Source organism: Tiliqua scincoides, chromosome 3 (genome assembly GCF_035046505.1).
Source record: "Tiliqua scincoides isolate rTilSci1 chromosome 3, rTilSci1.hap2, whole genome shotgun sequence".
NCBI classification, from domain to species: Eukaryota; Metazoa; Chordata; class Lepidosauria; order Squamata; family Scincidae; genus Tiliqua; species Tiliqua scincoides.
In genome coordinates this window covers 75,471,113-75,490,728 of record NC_089823.1, presented here as the reverse complement: position 1 = coordinate 75,490,728, position 19,616 = coordinate 75,471,113, and the positions used below count along the sequence as shown (strand labels likewise).

Below are 19,616 nucleotides of genomic sequence, written 5' to 3'. Positions count from 1 at the left end.
TACTAGAAACACTGTTTGTTTGTTGCCTAGATTGCTTCAAACAAAGCCTTTACTTAACACTCATAGTTTCATCTTTGCTTTCAAAAAGTTAATTTTTGATGCTTTAACCTTTACATTCCTTTGTTGAGTCCTGCTCTCAGTAGCCACCTTAACCCCTATGCCTAACTAATGGCAAGCCCTCTAAGCCAGAGATCATAAATCTGCAGTACCTAGTGCACAACTTGTGTCATGTAAATAGTAAAGAAGAAGAATAGCAGCAGGTTATCTCTGGAGGCCAAAATGCAGGGCCATGAAGAATAAAGAGCGGAACATGGAAGGGGAAAAACAAGTTGCTCTAAAGTTTCTGTTAACTCTGTGTTGTGTACTTTGTACAAAATTCTTTTAATAATGGTTCTGGAGATCATCTGCTATCCAAGCTCAGGTAGTGGCTGCAAGAAGCTAAGGCTGCAATTGCATGACCTCATATCTCACACAGAATAGCAACTAGCACATGACAGCCTGGCCATTTGGTACTTTAATCACGTCAGCTGTCCCCAGACAGAGCCTTTTATCATGTGTCAGCAATAGAGCTGATGTGGTATAGAGACTGGAAAATAATATCCTGTTCAAATCTCACATCTGCCATAAGCTCACTGGGTGGCTTTAGGCTAGCCCCCCCCCTCTCTCAGTCCTCACATCTTCTATATAGAAATACTAATATTTATTTACTTAAATTTGTATCCCATGCTGTCATCCCTGCAAGGGCCACCTTGATTATTGAACACTATAAGGCACTACATACATGCTAGATATTGTGATGATCACAGTGCGGTGTTAAGGCTAGACTAGAACCTGGCAGACTCCAGTTCAAATCCCTGCTCAGCCAAAAAAACTCACTGACAGACCAATCCTAACCTGCACTTGCACAGCAAGGCTGCATAGCCTGTGCTGTATGACCCCGAGGAGGCCTCCAGCTGCCTCCTAGTCTACGCTGGTGCAGACTAGGAGGCAGCTGGAGGCCTCTTCAGGGTAAGGCCTCTTCATATTTCCTCCTATGGGGCTTCTTGGATCCACACCTGTTGTGTAGCTGGCACAAATTCAAGACACTTGCTGTAATGCTGGGTGGCCTGGGAATGGGGTTAGGATACAGCAGAGGAGGTCTCCGCCAGTCCCACCATCCTCCCAGGCAAGATTTCCACCCTCTTCCATTCTTCCCCACCCAGAAATGGCCCTTGCCCATCTCCTAGCCACCCTCCCCACATCACTTGGTGCCTTACTTGCATGTGCTGATGGCTTTGAATGCAGCATTGGTGGGCTGGCACAGGCCTTCCCACCAGTGCTGCTTACTCTCAAGTCATCGCAGATGTGCCTTATGTCATGTTTGCGACACTCTGAGCTGGATGCAGGACAACTGCACTGGCTCAGATAGCAGTTAAGATTAAGCTCTGAGCGATCATAGACCAGTTACCAAATCTCTCAGCAATACCTACCTCATAAAGTTATTGGTAAGATAAAGTGAGCAAGAGGAAAACCATACGCACCACACATCCTAGTGCCATTCCTTTCACTTATACAAGTCACCACCTCTCTGATCCTATCTATCTAGCACAGCGTTGTGACTGTAATAAACCATATAGCAGAGTCTCCCACTCCTGCCCTTGGGACAGTGGGGTTAATAAATATGCTTATATCACACATGAGGTGTTTTGAGTCAAGGTCGTTGATCGTTTTTGTAGTGAGGGACATTCTTGTTTATGGCGCACACATAAACAAAAGATGATATGACTAAGTTTTGAACATACGGGTGTGTCCCCCTTATCCACAGGGGTTCTGTTTTATGGCCGAGCTCTGCTCCCCTTGCCTTCAGAGGGTCGTCTAGCTCAGTAGAGGCCGTGCATGTCTGTCCACAGCCTCTGCCAGGCTCACACTGATCCTTAGAGGTAAAAAAAAAGTCACTTCAGGTTTTTTGGAAAAAAACAGCAATGGGGGGAGGGCATGGACCCGATCTGCAGATAAGTGAATCTGAAGATACGCCCCCCCAGTATTATCTTTCACTACTGGACTCTTATTATCTTGCACGTCTATGACCTCAAGTATTTTGCACATGGGGGGGGGGGAATCAGTCATCTTGCTTTAAGAAACCTAACTTTGTATTTATTATACTGAGGCTTCTTCACATTGTTGCTTCAGGTGCCATTTTTGGCAGAGAATGGGGTGTATAAACATGGAAATAAATATGTAAAGAGAAGAAAATGCTTTGGGGAGATATTTGATTTCTTAATGACATGTATGATTAAGAGAAAATAAAAGCCTTGCTTACCTTTCGCAGATATTTGTAGGAATGAATAGCTGGAGTTTCCTCTTCTCTCTTGCGCTTTTGATGACCAACCATTCTTGTCAATGTGCTTCTCTGTGACTTTGCCCTCTCCAGTTTTCAGTCACAAACTGAGCACATTTTGAGTTGCTTGATAAAATTTCAGACTTATACATTTCCCCTCCAAGCGGGCAAAGGTTGTGCCAAGCTGTTCCGTGTCACTGTCCCAACAATGTTTAAAGAGCATGTCAGCACAATCTGCTTGCGATAATACTATTTGCAATAGGATGACCTAAACCTGCCTGTCAGTTTTCTTTATACAACACACAAACTAAGATCTGGGGAAAGAAATCTATTGAGATTCCACTGGAGTTATACGTCACAAACAGCTAGCATGCCTATTTGGAAAGAAGTAGCAAGAAAGAAATAATTAGGACTTAACTTCTGGACAACCATGTTCAGAACCAGAAAGAAAAGACTATTGTTTAAGCTGCACTGGAGCTATGGCAACAGTTTTGGTTTGAAAAATTAACAGTGTCATTCTTCTGTATTTGCAAGAAAAGACCAGGATGTCTGGTTCAAATTCTAGTTTCTTATTTTGTACACAGGAACAAATTTTACAAAGGAACAAATTAACTATAACACATGACTGACTCAAGGCCTAAGGTTTTCAATGGGGCATACAAGTCACTCTCATATCCACGTTTACACACAAGTAAGTCCAATGGTTGTTTTACGGTATGCTTAGGACTTTAGGTTTAGTGGGGTGGATCTACTATGAAGCTAATGAAGCTTAAGCTTCAGGGCCCCAGGAGCGACTTTAGTCCACATTGCTTACAAATTTTGGATCTACTGTTACAGTAGCGGTTACATTTTTAAAAAATTTGTGGTGATCTGTTGTGGAACAACCTGTCCAAGAGGATAACAGTGGTTACCTCGACCTGGTTCTGAAGGGATCACCATTACAGTTCAAGCTTCAGGGCTCCCAAAATGTAGGTCCACCACTGAGGTTTAGGCCCAAATCCTAACCAACTTTCCCTCATTGACATAGCTGTGCCAATGGGGCATGTGTTGCATCCTGTAGTTGGGTGGCAGTCCTGGAGGCCTCTTCAAGGTAAGAGAATGTTTGTTCCCTTATCTCAGAGCTGCATTGCCCTTAGATTGGTGCTGGAAAGTTGGTTAGGATTGCACCCATAGTCATGACAAACTTTGGCTAGACTGGAGTATAAACTGCGAAGCTATGAACGCATTCAATTACTAAAGTACTAGATGGCCACAAATAACCAGGGTTTTGTAGTACCCCCTCACTCACTAACAGTGCATAATAATGAGCCCATCTATATATTAGAATGCACAATAACCTCTAGTCCAGTGTTTCTCAAACTGTGGGTTGGAACCCACTAGGTGGGTCATGAGCCAATTTCAGGTGGGTCCCCATTCATTTCAATATTTTATTTTTAATCTGTTAGATTTGATGCTACCCTGGTATGTGACTGCATTTGGGGAAATGTAATAGATTTGTACTTTTAACAGGCTACTATGTATATGCTTTTAACAATGCTAGTCAATTGGACTTATTCCTGGGTACGTGTGGGTAGGACTGCAGCCTAGGATTGTTAAAAACGTTCCTGCTTGATGATGTCACTTCTGGTCATGCCATCACTTCTGGTGGGTCCTGAGAAATTGTCATTTTAAAAAGTGGGTCCCGGTGCTAAAAGTTTGAGAACAACTGCTCTAGTCAACTGATTTTATTAGTAAGTGAGAGAATATTAATCCAAGGAAAACAAAATCTGATATGGGCAAAGTGGTGGGCAAACGCTTTCTACTGACAGTATTGCCTCTGCAAAAGTCAGAGCAGTCTCCCCAGAATGCAAAAGTGCAGGAACCAAAGCCCCAGTTTTTAAGATCAAGAACCCAACTGCTACTAAATTAGGGTTGCAATCAAGTGCTACAAGCCACCAAACTCAATGGGACTTCTCTGCAAGCATGCACAGGACTGCTGCTCTGCACATCACTTACTACACACGTCTATATCCTTCTTACACTGTCACATAAGCTGTGCTGTTAATTTGTCCCGCCTCCGCATATTAGCCTTTGCCACCAGTTCACTTCTTCATTCTGGAATTTCCCCCGCCCGCGCCACTTTCATGAGGCTCTGGAGGCACGAAACTGCAAGACAAAAAAAAATGCACAGTTTTCCGTCACGACCGCGCGAATGCTTTTCGACGCCGCTTCCGCCAAACCCAACCCCTTTCTCGACCCTGAAGCGGAATAGGAAGGACGCGGTTATCGTCACCATGGCTTCTGATTGGCTGCCTGACTGGCCGGGGCAGCTGGGTCTCCTTTCTCGCGCCACTTTCAGGCGGTTTGGCGCGAGAGCGTGAAGCGGTGGGCCGGGTTGGAACGAAGGCGCGCGCGTGCTCGCTCGCTCGCTCGCTCGCTCGCTCTCGGGGGGGGGGGCAGGAGTGGTACCCACCGCCACCATGGAGATGCCGCGCGACGGGGCTGGCGACGGTTGCCATGGAGGTGAGAGAACGGATGGAGCGCTCGCGCGGTGCGGTGCGGTGGAGGATGCGCATCCTTGCTGCGCGGCTACCCACATATAGGAGCGAGTGGGGGGAAGGGGAGGTAGCAAATGCTGCAACCCTAAGCACTCTTACCTGGGAGGAAGGTCCATTGAGCATAGTGGGACTTGTTTCCGAGTAGGCATGCCTAGGCTTGGCTGTAGGTAATCTTGCACCCAGGAGGAGAGGGTGGTGCCTGGTCTTTGCCTCGTGGGCAAGGCAAAGCCTAGGCATGTCTACTCAGAAGCAAGTCCCATTATGCTCAATGGACCTTACTCCCAGGTAAGTGTACTTAGGGTTGCAGCCTTTGCTACCTTAGAATGCAGGCCTGGAATCATTCCGTTCCTTCCCCAACCAGGAAGGTGGACAAACCAGCAGCCTGAAAAGGGAAATACTCCTTTGAAAGCGTAGCACTTTGGGCCAAATCGTATACCATTTTCCTGGGCTGATGCTGCCCTGCCAACAGGGCATATGCTGCACCCTGCAATGGGGAGGCACTCATGGAGGCTCAAAGTAAGGGAATGTTTGTTCCCTTACCTTGGGGGTGTACTGTGACTGCATTGGCTCTGGAAAGTTGAATGGGATCGGGTCCTTTGCTACCACCCAAAGTGGCTTACAACAAATATCACCAATCAGGATTTTCTGATGCAAATTTATACTTTCCATTGTCCTTGTCTGGTGATACTTCATGGTATGCAGTCCTGAGTACTTGGAAATACTCTCTATAGTAGAGTTTACTTCCAGGTGTGTGTGCCTTGGATTCAGGGTGACTAGATACAGTGGAGGACAGAGTGCCTTTAACCATTGTATAGAAGAGGGAATGTTGGCAGGTACAGCTCAACATGCAAGGGTTTTCCCTCTTTTATGCAATGGTTAAAGGTACAGGCACTCTGTCCTCCATTGTATCTGGTAACCCTGCTTGGATTGCATCCTGATCCTGAGTGTTTCATTTTGGGGGTGGGGAACAAACCTTGCATTAAGATCAGTAGGATTGACTCTTCCAAGTGAGTTTGGCTCAGAGTGTAGCTTTAGCATCTTTTCTTTTATGACTCATTTGGTATATATATAGATTGAATGCTGCCAGAGATACAGATTCCAGTCTTGTCACTTTTATTTTGCTGACAGCTGGTTCACCAGGAATTGCTAGAGCCCTTGGAAACTCCATAATTGCTGTGACTGACAGCTCCAGGGCAAGGGCAGCACAGCAAGAAATAAAAATTTTATCTCCCTAAATGCTTGGTTCCTGGAGGCAGCAATCTGCTGCACCGAGTTGTCTTTAAGATACTGTTCTTGTGAATGGTTGATACACTGGTTAAATTCTTAATAATAATTTCAGACAGTTGTTGTAACCGCTGGCAGAACCAGGCTAATCTTATACTGGGTTGAGCTGTCCTCATGGAGTATTGTGAAAGAGAAATGAAATGTATCTATTCCTTCCCCATTTTCCAGTGTTACAGATGTACAGTAGTTGTTGTTTATGAAGTGTCTGAAACATTCTAGGTACTGTACAAAAATTAACATGGTCTCTGCCCAGAAGCTTACAATCTGATAGATCCCAAAGCCACAGTTTTGTCATCTCTTTATTAGGACCAACTGAAAGTATAAAAATACTGAATTGAAAGCTTGCTTCTTACAACTTTGTGTAACTGGTTGGTCCTAATAAAGGTATGATCAGACTGACCTTTGGAATCTTTCTATTGGACCAACACAACTGCTTAAGGTTTTGGGATATTCTGGTAGATAAGAGAGGAAAGGAAAAGAAATAGTATTAAGCTTTTTTATTTTTTTGTGCTGCTGTAGAAGATTGTAATTTAATTCTGTTTACACATATGTTCCTGGGTATCAGATTTTTATTGCAGCCTCAGCTACCTCTTCTTTCTATAATAATGCAACAAGTGGTAGAGAGGGGGGAAAATCTTGAGAGATCCATAACATTTTACTGGGACAGGAGAACTTAAACCTTAAGGCAGTATTCCTAACTGAAGGCAGCCCTATTGAGCTCAATTACTATTTTTTGCATTTGTATTCAATTACAAATTCTGAGTGAACATACTGTAAATATGGTAATATTATGCTGCATATACTGTTAGTAGTGTTGCAGCTTTCATGTGATAAGTTATTTGGAATACTTTGACATTGTATTAGGGCTTGTAAAATGGACTTGCTTCCAGTCCCATCTAACTTGGCCCTAGGGGTCAAACTAGATTTTTGCTTTAAACAGATGGTTTTGAAGCTAGAAGTGGCCTGGAATTGGTTCTTTAAAGCCTCCTCCTCCCCTGGTACTGATGTGGGAATATTGGGTACTATGAGGTTTTTTTTTCTCTGCACTGTTTTCCTGCCAGAAATCAGCCTTGGAACTGATGAGGTGATGATGAAACAAAAATGTAAAGATGAAAATAATTCTCACTCATTTACATGGAACTCTTGCAAGAAAATTAATTGATGGATAGCAACTTAAACCAATTTCAGGAAAATATTTACTATTTGCAAATACTGTACATATGATAACGAATTGGTGGTGTGTTTAATACTCTTTCTCTCTGTTGTATGTTTGTGTCAGTTGTTTTGAACTTGTGCGACAATCTTGTATTCTTCTCAGAAAATGCTGATTCTGGAAATCTTGCAGCTTCACGTACTCGACGTGAGAAAAAATCTAAAAAAGGGAGACAGGAAGCATTAGAGCGTTTGAAAAAGGCAAAGGCTGGTGAGAAAATAAAATATGAGGTAACTAAGTGAGTGTTCTTAGTTGGTTTTATTTCTCTTTATATTTCTAGCATCATGGAATTGCCTTATGGCAGCAGTTCCCAAACTTTCCTGGAGAGTTTGGGCCATTGTAAGTGCTTGCAGGGAAGGGATGATAGCAGCAATGTGATCCCCATGATCGTAGCACTGCCAAGAACAAAAAGTCTGTTCTTGTACTTACCCCCTGGCAGTGCTGGTCTTCTGGAGGGTGTAGAGAGCCCGTGGCCCCCCTGTGTAGGACTCCCCAAGCTTCAGAACTGCTAAAAAATTTGATTGTGACCCACTTCCAGTTTGCGATTGCTAGTGGGTTGTGATCACATTTTTTAGCAGTTCTGAAGCTTGGGGAGCTGTGCAGAGAGTGGCCGTAGGCTCTCTGCACCCTCCGGAGTGCCAGGTTTAACAGCCCTTTTGTCTCTGGCAGTGGCATAATCATAGGGATCCTGTCACCTTCACCCTGCCCCTTAAGGGGACTGAGACAGAACTTCCCTGACTGGGGCTTCATGCTGCCCCAGTTTGGGAACCTCTGCCTTATGGGAAACGGGCTTTCATGTCACCACTGTGATCATTGAGGGAAAAGAAGAGTGAAAAATCCATCGACCATAGTGGCATTTAGTTCTGAGTAATTTAGCATAGAATTGTGCAGTTCTATGGAAATGTATTAGGCCCTCCTATGTCAATAAGTCTCAGTTTAAAAATAAACATTATGAGAATATCTGAGCATCTGCACATTTTTTATGTTCTTTGGTCAGTTGAAGAAGAGGTACAGATACTTTGCTAATTCTTCATTTTATTGCAGGTTGAGGAGTTTACAGGTGTTTATGATGAAATTGATGAGGATCAATATTCCAGGATTGTCAGGCAACGACAGGATGATGACTGGATTGTGGATGATGGTTTGTAAAATGGATTTAAGTTTTCATTCTTTGAGATTGCACTGAAACAGCTGTTCTTCCCTTAGGTTGCTGGTGATGTGGTTGTTAGAATGTTACTGTGTGACAAAATTAAACAGAAGTTCCATAAAGTTAGATGTCATTGTGCCCATCTACAGTGGATTATTAAATGATGACCAATATACAGATGTAATTGGGCCTAACTGCTGTCTTGAGAATTGTTTTGTGGACTGATGGGAGATAATCTGCAAAATAAATTGTGGTCTGATCCTATGGCTTTGAATGTGGGTAGTGGTGCTTAGCTCAGTATTTGGAGCAGTGGGTTTTTCACAGAACTGATATATCATTTGAAGGACAAGACTAGCCACTTGCCATAAGCAAACTGTGCTTCTTGTAGATAGTTAGAATGAATGAAAAACTGACATAGCCAGCAATTTGAAGCTATTTGAACTTCTCACCTGCCTTGCTAGACTTATAGCACAGTCCTATACATGTCTACTCAGAAGTCCCACTAAATTCATTGGGGCTTACTCCCAAGTAAGCATGTATTGACTTGCAGGCTTAGTTTTCTGTTTATGCTTTTATAGCTGAAGCAGATGTATATAGTTGGACTTTGATCCATAAATCATTTCAACAAGGACATGTTCCCATTAAAGTTGACTAAACAAAGTAAATCATTACAGTTTTTATACAAATTAATGCAATGTGTCTAGAATTGGATTATAAGAATAGCAGCAGTGCATTATCTTTCCTCACAGACGGGGTTGGTTATGTAGAAGATGGCAGAGAAATTTTTGATGAAGACTTAGAAGATGATGCTCTGGATTCCAACAAGAAAAGTAAGTCAACTTTTTAAGCGACTCTCTTGAAGGTATGATACATAAAAATTGGGCTGAAGCATAGTCACAGTAACTGTTTGGAAAGTAAAAGATTTATGTAGGGTTACAGATGCATGAGGCAGAATTTCGTAAGTGTTGCTTTTGAAGAGCTTCTCTGTTTTGAATTGGTTATGTTGTTCAAGGATGGTTCTCAACATGCTTATAATCTGCCTGGCAGTAGGTCTCCATGGCATCTAATAACTAATGTGATTTCATTGAGACCGGTTTAATGAACCTGAGTGAGTTGCTGGCAAGTTGAATGCTTAATATTGGCCTTGGAATCAGAACTAAGTTTAGATTATTTGGGGGGAGGGAATGTGGTCTTTGTTACTGAGGAACAAGACCATAGTTCTGTGATAAGGCACATACAGATGCAGCCTATTTATACACTGATTTTTTATACATGGATTTGACTCAACACGAATGGCCCCTGCAAATTGAGAAGGAATGTGCTGATCCCTGGAGAAGGGGAAAAATGCATCCCTTTAAAATCAATTTAAAAAACTGAACAGTCGTTTAACAATAGCCTCCTTAATGAGAGAGAGAGAGAGAGACAGAGAGAGGGCAGCTGACTGACAATCCATCAATCCTTCTCTTTCCAGGCGACCCCTCCCTTCCCCCTGAGCACAGGTGCTCACTTTGCATTGGTGAAAGGAGGGGCTGAGTGAAGCACTTTCTAAGCTCTTGGAGGAGGACTGATTGATGGATTGTCTTCTTAATGACTCTTATCTTACATCACAAAGGTCAGCAAGGCTGTTTTTAAATTACCTGAGCAAAGAAACTTTGTTTTTTAAATTGATTTGCTATAGTGCGTTTTTTGCCATCCAGGGAACCAACTCGAATAATGAGGCTCAACCTGTAGTTTACTTTCAGCAGGCTCCTGGGTTATTCTCTGGCATTTCTAATTAAGGCTGGGAAGGACTCTGTCTGAAATTCTGGAGAGTGACTACTAGACGTTGCAGACAATATTAAGCTAGATGGACCAAGGACCCGACTTGGTATGAAGCAGCTTCTGCTCTTGTAACTGCTTCAGGACATTTGTGGTAGCAAATGCATATGACCGCAAAATGAATGTGTTGAGAGATCTTTAACCATGAGTTATGAACCTGGTAGCTGAGGAAAACTCAGCTGGCCTGAATGGAACTGAAATGAATACTTGGTTTTTGACGGAATTCTTTACAATACTTGGGAGTGGGGTAGAAGCCTGTAAAAGCCACATAGTGTTAATAACTGATATTGATTAGAAAACTGATGCTATTTGAAAAAGTAGAAATTGCATCATCTGTGGGAGAATTTGTGAGCTTCTGTGACACAACATGTATGCTGAGGCTGGTTTTCCTGGGATTCTAAGTGTTCTCAAGAATAACAGACTCAAGAGCAAGCAGGACAGAGATGTGGAAAACCTATATAAAGTTGCAGAGAAAGGAGAATGTCCACAGAGGTGCAGTTTCAAGAACTGAAATTAGTTCTAACATTGTATGAATGAAACCATCAATTTAAATACTGTTCTCCACCTGTCATTATTAAGACATTATATATATTTTTTGTTAGGGAAAAGAGATATGGCTTCCACAAATGACAAGAAAATTGCGAAGAAGGCTGTCGTATCAAAGCCAAACACTATTAAATCAATGTTTATGGCCAGCACAGGGAAGAAAATTTCTGATGTAAGTTTTGTTTTTTTAATGCAGACATTCTTTTCTCAAATTTAGGCTACTCATATTAATGCATTTTTACTAACGACTCTTTTTATTGATATACTTCTTCTGTTTACTGTGGTGAAAATGACTGTTTAGCTTGCAGAAGTTGATTGTTTTATCTAAAATATGTCCAAAAGTTTACTGAGCACAGGTGTCCTGTTTTACAGAAAGCTGTGGACCTGTCTAAGGATGATTTGCTAGGAGATATTTTGCAAGATCTGAATGCTGAGGTAGGAATTTTAACTGATAGTGTCTTTTATGATACACATAACATAAGCACATGGGAGGGGGGAAACAACTGTGTGCAGGGACCCAGTATAAAGGCCAATGATGTGACTGTATAATTCATTGAGGAAATGAAAAGAGCTCAAAAATAAAATAATGTTCAAACTGGGCTTAATTGAATGAGCTCACATATGATTATTCTAGACAAGTGTTTCTCAGACTGTGGGTCGGGACCCACTAGGTGGGTTGCAAGCCAATTTCAGGTGGATCGCCATTCATTTTAATACTTTATTTTTAATATATTAGACTTGATGCGACCATGGTATGTGACTGCATTGGGCAAATGTTACAAATCTGTACTTTGAACAGGCTACTATGTATATGCTTTTAACAATGATGGTCAAGAGGGTTTATTCTTGGGTAAATGTGGGTAGGATTGCAGCCTAGAATTGTTAAAAATGTTCCTGCTTGTTGATGTCATTTCTGGTCATGCCATCACTTTCAGTGGGTCCCAACAGATTCTCATTCTAAAAAGTCGGTCCCGGTGCTAAAAGTTTGAGAAGCATAGACTAGGGGTGTCCCAAGTTTTTGGCAGGAGGGCCACATCAGCTTTCTGACACAATGTTGGGGGCCAGGGAAAAAAGGAATTTACATTTAAAATTTGAATACATTTACATATGTTTACATAAGTGAATATATTAAAGATGAACTTATATGATTGAATGAAGGTCTTGCAATAGCTCAAGGCCTATACAAGGCCTTGCACAAAGCAAGGCTGGCCTTTTCTTTGCTGCCGCTACTGCATCACAGACGTGAAAAAGCAAGCAGTGGAGGGAGCCCTCATCCCACAGTTCACGCAAGAGGTCAAAAAGTCACCCTCACTCTGAGAGCAGTTGCGTCGGGCCAGTGCGGGCTCCAGCAAATCTCCGGAGGGCCAGAGACTTATTGGAGATTGGGGGTTCCCTGAGGGCCACACTGAGAGGCCTCGAGGGTTGCAAGTGGCCCCAGGGCCGGGGTTTGGGCACCTCTGTTCTAGACAAAGCGGATTCTGCAGCTAAAAGTCATACACAGTGGAGTCCTGGGGAAAGTGGTTATGAGGAGGAGAAACGAGAGGGGGAGGAGAGCAGAATTCCTTAGGAGAAGGAACAGAGTGAAGAGTGGAGGGGGGGAGTAAGGATGTAGGTAGATAAGCTAGGCCTTCCAGAGGAACTTGGGAGAGGAAGCAAAGGTTTTGAGGTGTCGGAAAGAAAGGAGAATGAAAATGGAGAGAAGGGAGGTTTTGGAAGAATAGGTCTCTGTAGGAACTGCTTGTGAATGTACTTCTCCTACTTGCACTGGGATAGTCCCCCCCAGTGAATAAATTCTCATAACTGACTGCCTAAGCCTCTGAAGGAGATTATGATAGGTTTGTGAGATGCTCCTTGATTTGGAGTACTTGAAGGGTTGGTTACAGGGTTTTGTTTTGAGAAGGCAGCTTAGGCAGATCTTGGCTCTCTTGTAAAACAGTACAAAAGTCAGAAAAAAACACTTCATATACCATAGAGCGCTTGCAGAGAGTCAATTGCTAAGCATGTAGTAAATTTGATTTCACACAGGACAGAGAAAATAGGGGGATTTGGTGGGTCTTAGGCATCGCTGCATCACAGATCACATTATCCTGTTTTCTTTGAAACTTGAGAGCCCTGAGTTGCAAGGATTGTATTGGCAAAAGGGCTGATCAGGTGAATCTCCCTAGGCAAAGAGAGGTTTCAAAGACCAAGAAGAGGGCCCTATCATTGGATAGTCTGAAAGGGAGCCAGGCAAGGGACCTGAGCTGCCTTTCTTGAGAGTAAGGAAGAAAAGGATGTTGGGAGAAAGAGCTGTAGCCCCACATGGTTAGATGACCAACCATGATGACTCAGCAGCTTCAGTAGCACTTGGGAGGATAGAGGAAAAGAAGGCTGGAAAAGAAAGGGGATTGCAGGCTCTTACCGGTCCTGGGAATTAGCTGGCATGGTGGTTCTCAGATGAAGGCTGGAATGTGGGTGGCTTGACACAGCACCAGCAGGTTAATGCTTAATGGACTAGATCAGTGTTTCTCAACTAGTGGAATGGGCACCACCGGTGGTACTTGCAGCTGCCTGGCAGCGAGACCAGGAATGCAATGCAACCAGTAGTGGTAGGAGGCTTGGCTTGACAGGCAGAGCTCCGAAGCATGCTTTTCAGCACTTGAGAAGGCCCTCCCGTCCACCCTGAGCCTCTTACTGGTATTTGTTGCGTCGCATCTGGCCTCCCAACCTAGAAGTAACTGGCAATGATGGAATTGCCAGTTACCTCTGGTGGTACTTCAAATAGGTGGATGATGTTAAGTGATACGGTAGAGAACAAACCTTGAGAAACACTGATCTGGATAGTTGACTATGAATGGGGAAGCAAAGGACATCAGGCTCTAGTGTTCAGAGTTTTTATAGACTTCTGTCCCATAGAACCCTATAGGATTCTTAAGTTACAAGAGTTCTCTATCCTTAGCTGAGGACTCTGCTTTGTTCTGCCTTTGTTTTCCCACCCAGTTGAAGGTGTGGTAACTATTTGGATGTCTGTTGGCTTTCTCCTAGATTGGGGTTAAGTCATCAGGCTGATGAGGGCAGTTGGAGGTGTGGAACCTTTCCTTTATCTTATAAAAGTTGTTTTTCTCAAACTTAAGAGTCTTGGGAGGTGACTCCCAATATACTTGTCATGGGGGCGTAAACCCCGAGGGGGACAATGCACCCGTGGAAACCCGGCAAGGCAGGAGGAGCTCACCTGGAAAGGAAGCCAGGGCAGCCTCCTCCGGAGCGATGGGCGGCTGGGGCAGATGCCCTGGGCCTGCAGCCCGGTGGATGACGGCAGCAACGGGGATCGCCGCCTCCACTGCGACGCGACCCCACTTGGAAACATCGCCGCTGCCGGGGAGGCAGGACACCCCTACCGACCGCTCAGGTGACGGCGGGAGTTGGGGGTGGCTGGCGATGGAGGCACCCGGCGGTCCGGCGGATGGGCGCGCCGTGGAGGGGCGGGGATTCCCCACCGGCTTGAGAGTTGGCGGGGTGGAAACGGAAGGCTGGAGAGAGGAGACCCCGGCTGACCCGGAGGGGGGCGGAGGCAAGCCCTGGGGAGGAAGGATAAAAGGAGGTGGGAGAGTGGAGGCGAGAAGAAGGGTCCGTGAGAGGAACGAGGCCTCTCCCCTCCGCCTCAGAGAGGAGACGGATAACAAGGAGAGGGTGGGAGAGCCCTGGGGAAAAAGTGACCTGGGGAGCGCCCTGGCTCTAGTCCCTTCAGGAGGGCGAGGAAGAGGGTGTGGAAAGGGGACGCCCTATCACCCCGGAGGAAGCCTAGACTGGCCTGGGAAAGACCCGAACACGGGAAGGTGGTACCCGGAGTCATCTAGACCTAACAATCCCTTACGTCCAGTCTGGGAAAGACCTGTGAGGGGCAGGCAATAAGGAGAAATTCATGTTAAGACAAGGGAGAGACACGGACCCATGAATGTCAAAATACTTACCAAATTAAACCGCATAAACAGAACTTGGACGCTGCCTCTACTTCATCTTGAACGGCGGGTAAGCGGTGGGGCACCCCAGGGAGGGAGTCAACCCCAGGAATGGACATCACAATACTATACTAACAGTGAGGTGGAAGGCTTCACCTACATTTTGGAAATGTGCAAACTTAATTTGAAGCAAAGAATAAACAAAACTCCCTTTCTGACTTGTTGGATTGGATTTCATGGATCAATTAAGTGGAGGGGATGTGTGGCTACATGGTTCAAATAGAACTTAGACCTCCCCGGCTTGTGAATCTGTGTCCTCTGGCCATCAGTCCTGTGAGTAGTCATATTACCGATCCAACACTACTCTCCAGGCAGGCACCTACCACTGTTGTATTTAGTTGTGCGTCTCTTGCATGCCTTGATTTAAAGGAAATAAACAATTGAAATATTGATCATATAACAAAATGCATACATATGTTGGGGGAAGTGGTAGAGGTATTGAGGTTATGAACCCAATGCCTTTTTTTATTTCCAGCCACTTTGAAGAAAATCAAAATATAAGCTGTAAACTGATTTCTGAAATCTAAATGCAGCCTGATAATACTTGTACTGGTGTCTGAAAACATGAAATGTTTTAACTCAGCACCTAGTTAGCTACAGTTGTCTGTTATCTAAAGGGGAGCGTTGTTAGATAACAGGGTAGCTCTGGTACAAGATTTATTAAGTACACGTTATTCTTCCCCTTCTCCAAGTAATTAATGGCTGGGTTGGTTGTGGTGGTGGACTACCTCTGAATATTGGCACTGCACACTGTAATGCAAAATACAGAATTTCTCTTTCCTTGACAGAGTATACAAAAATGTTTCTTTTTTTGCAGTCAGTTCATATAACCCCACCACCTGTTGTGATGCTGAAAAAGAAGAGGCTTTCTGGGACATCAATGAATCCTTTTTCTGTGCAATCTCAGAATTCCAAGGTAATGTTTCCAAACTGAATAATTATTTCTAAAATTTCTTCAATTTCATTATTGTTTTAAAGTTGTCTTATGGTTCTTAATATGTTTTAATGTTTGGCATGTTCTTGAGTAAACAAAACTGAAAACATGTGATGCTATGTAATTAAAAGTACTGCTTTTCAACCATTAATTATAATGGTTGATTATAATTATAATAATCTTTATTTTAATATTTTTTATTAATTTTTAATATTGTCACCTGGTTTGGAAAAATGTATCTCTTCTTATCAGTAATAAGTGCGTTGTAGTCTGACTCGCAGCACAATCTTAACTGCTTGTTCTTCTTGGACTTGTGCCAGTGAATTACCTGGCGCAGATCAAAGTAACTCCTTTGGGCAGACTGGAGCATTTCTTGGAGTAAGGGTAAAAAATATTCCCTTACCCCAAGGCAACCTATGGCCTGCTGCTTAGCTGCACTGTGCACAGTGTAGGTTAGGATTGGACTGTTGGTTTCATTTACACTTTTCCCTTTCAAGCAGGATATAGTAATAAAGCACAGGATTTGAAAGACTTAGGGCATATTCATGAGTTGCCCTTGGGCGTTCAAGGTGCCCTAAGTCACTTTTGCGTCACATCAGGAGTCGGGTGGCTGAATTTGGTGCCATTGCACTGGGAGACCTCTTTAGGTGGCACAGATTCAAGTAGCCCCATTGGAGCTGCTGCCACGTTACCTGGGGTAAGGGGAATTCCCCTTGCCTCTGGCTGAGCTGCAGCCAGCCCCAACCCTGCTTGCTGGCCTGCCTGTTCCAGCACAGGTTAGGATTGGGCTGTTAGTATTCTTGAATATGTATATGGGGGTTGAGCTGGGTTTTGTACATGCATAATGTTGTCCTGAATGTGCAGAACAGTTTTCATTTTAATGTTTTAGACTTGCATTATGCAATAATGCATTATTGCATTATGTTGTGTATTCTTCCATCCTTAGAAAACTGGTGCAGGAGTTGAGCTGATCTTCAAGCTTGAGATGTACAATTGTGCCCTGAATGTGTATGGCACATTTCAGTCCAATATCTGTGTTCAGTGAAGTTGCTCTGTTATTTATTTTTCACATTTTCACAGCGCGAGCGTCTGCAGGGCTCCCCAGCCTTCTAAAAGTGAAAGCGGAGCGATTGCGCTCCACTTCTGGTTTTGCAGAGGTGGAGTGTGATCGCTCCACTTTCACTTTTGAAACATTGGGGAGTCCTGCAGACGCTTGCGCAGGGCTCCCCGCACCCAACAAGCTGCTGCAGGGACTGGTAAGTGCATCCAGGTCCTGCAGCCCCCTTAGCGAAGCGATCCTGGGGACTGTGTTGCTACCTTCCCCCTTCCTCCGAACCTCGCTCACCTCCCCCGCAAGGACTTACTGCGGTCCTTGCGGGGGGTCCTTGCGGTCCTATAGCAGACAGGCTGCTGCAGGGACTGGCAAGTGCTTCCCAGACCCTGCAGCCCCCCTTAGTGACAGGATCTTGGTGATCGTGTCACTGCCTTCGGGGTGTTATGACACCCCAGTTTGAATAGCTCTGGCTTAGTGCATTCGTTTGACACTTTTTTTGGCGAACTATCTAAATAGAGAAAAACCTGATTCAGACACCAAGGATTATAAATGTTTAAACAGATGTTTACTATCGGTACTATCAGTGATCCTTTTTTAGTTAAAATTACTTGTGCTTATAGATGCCTTCTCCTGTAGTGAGGAAAACAGTCATGCCTGTCAAAGATGTTGAGAAGTCTAAGCATTCAGTGTACACAGCTAGACCACAGACAGTCAAAGAAGAGAATGGTGATCTTGAAAATGGAATACAGATTGTAGCAAATGGAGAACAAGTAAAAGATAAACAAGCTGAAGCTACTAAAGGTACTTAAGACATTCTGATAATTTGTGCATCATTTAATACAGCACAGTATTATCAGTATTAGTATTATTAATACACAATATTTTTTTATGGCTTAAGTATGTTTTGGAACTGATGCTTTCTTTTGCACTTCAGCATTATATCTGCAATTCAGTTATGTGCTCTTATATAAGGCTCTTATAAAAGTTTCTGCTTTCAGAGAATGAACAGGCTGTAATGGATTTTGTTGATGGAGACTTTGATGAGCCTATGGAGGAAGAGGGAATTGTGGCAGAAACAGTTACACCCTTGAAGGAATTGCTGAAATCAGAAGAGACACACACCAAACAAGTGGACAGTGTGAAAACAGGCTCGTATTTCATGTAAGCATATGTTAGAGAAGGTGCACCTTCCTCTTTGGTCTTCACTGTGGTCTTTCTGCTGAGATCTCTGTATGAAAAGCTGCTCATGGGAAGTCAAGGGCTCATAGAAGTTCTGAAATTTCCTCAAAAGATGTTAGTTGAATTGTATTCTGTATTTAATACCTTTTAAGAGTTGTGAAGAAAAGTGGATTCCTTGAATTAGTGCTCATTTCAGATTAAAAACTTGACCTTTTTTGTCCTTCATGGGTTGCTTTTCAGAAGCTCTTCTACTTCTGACGTTTCCTGTTGGGATGGAATGGATGAAAATGAAGATGTTCCTCTAGCTTCTGAAATTGAAATGGATTCCAGTCAACTTCCACTAATAAATGGGGAAGATGGGCAACAGGTTTTCAGATTTTATTGGCTGGATGCTTATGAAGATCAGTATAGTCAACCTGGTACGTACACATGTGAAAACCATTGTGTTATATCCTTTTTTACCCTCTTATTCACTCGATTAATTTTTTAAAGAGTGTAAAGCACTCTTGTTCTAAAAGGGCTCAGTGTCCACCATGTTTTTTTTATCTAACACAGCCATTTTCACCACTGCTGTGGCACACTGGTGTGCCGTGAATGATCTGCAGGGAGAATGACTCCGCCATGGGAGTTTGGCGGAGAATCATTTATTAGTAGGGCCATCGGGGGATGTGAACCCCCAGCCAACAGTATGGTGTGCCTTGTCAGTTGTAAAAAAACTGATGGTGTGCCTTGACAATTTTAGTACTTTGTCAGTGTGCCGGGAGATGAAAAAGATTGAAAATCACTGATCTAACAGGTATCTCTCAGTCCTTTTGACTTTATGTGCTTCTTTAGAGTTTGGCTTATGGAACTATGTTAGCAGAGAATTTGGATGGTCTAGACAAGAGACTGGAATAAGGTATTAGTGCTGCAGTGTGGTGTCAGGAGATGGCAATCTGGTAGTGAGAGAGCTGCTCTAATCTTTTTACCAGTTTTTCCATGTAACTATATTGCAAACACAAGTTTGGAAACTTGCTGGGGATGTAGTATTTCATAATACAAAAATGCTAATTATTGTTAATAATCTCCAGCCACAACCTAAACAGGCTTATTAAAGCCTCGTTTTATCAAAGTCTATACTGCCATTTAGCTTAATTTTGTATGCACATTGAATTAATGAGTGGGTAGAATGGAGGTTAATAGCTAATGTGTTAGTTCTGGAGTGTAATGGGGATGGCGACTGCACCCCAAGTAATCATCTGTAACTTGGGAAAGTGGGTATAAATATAATACCTTTTTAGTATTCTTGACAATATACAACAATTTTGTTATAGTGGATGACTATTCCTGAAGCTGTGGTGAAATGTGACTAATACCAGCAAAAAGAGTCTACACTCCAAAAGACCCTTGTCTAGTGTTTCATTTTCATCTTGGATTCTGTATGGTGGTTTCTGAATATTGCATAATTATGAAAAGATTTCTGTTCCTTGATTATGAAAAGAGATCCTGTCATCATAACTTTTCAAGGATGAATAATAAAGACTGCACCTGGTTTCAATTAGTAATGTAGGGAAAAATAAATTTTGGCATTACTTTTTGTTTAAAAGAAT

At 43.3% G+C, this 19,616-nt stretch overlaps 1 protein-coding gene across 1 annotated transcript in view; it reads left to right on the top strand.

Annotated features, from left to right (window-relative positions):
* The first annotated feature begins 4,768 nt into the window (after window positions 1–4,768).
* The window catches only part of POLA1 (DNA polymerase alpha 1, catalytic subunit), a 247,703-nt gene continuing 232,855 nt past the window's right edge, over window positions 4,769–19,616 (top strand). The window contains 10 exon segments of the mRNA XM_066619493.1: window positions 4,769–4,819; window positions 7,418–7,581; window positions 8,396–8,492; window positions 9,248–9,328; window positions 10,919–11,034; window positions 11,235–11,297; window positions 15,678–15,776; window positions 17,469–17,649; window positions 17,847–18,009; window positions 18,268–18,446. Coding sequence (XP_066475590.1) covers window positions 4,777–4,819; window positions 7,418–7,581; window positions 8,396–8,492; window positions 9,248–9,328; window positions 10,919–11,034; window positions 11,235–11,297; window positions 15,678–15,776; window positions 17,469–17,649; window positions 17,847–18,009; window positions 18,268–18,446 — 1,186 coding nt within the window. The 5' untranslated portion in view covers window positions 4,769–4,776.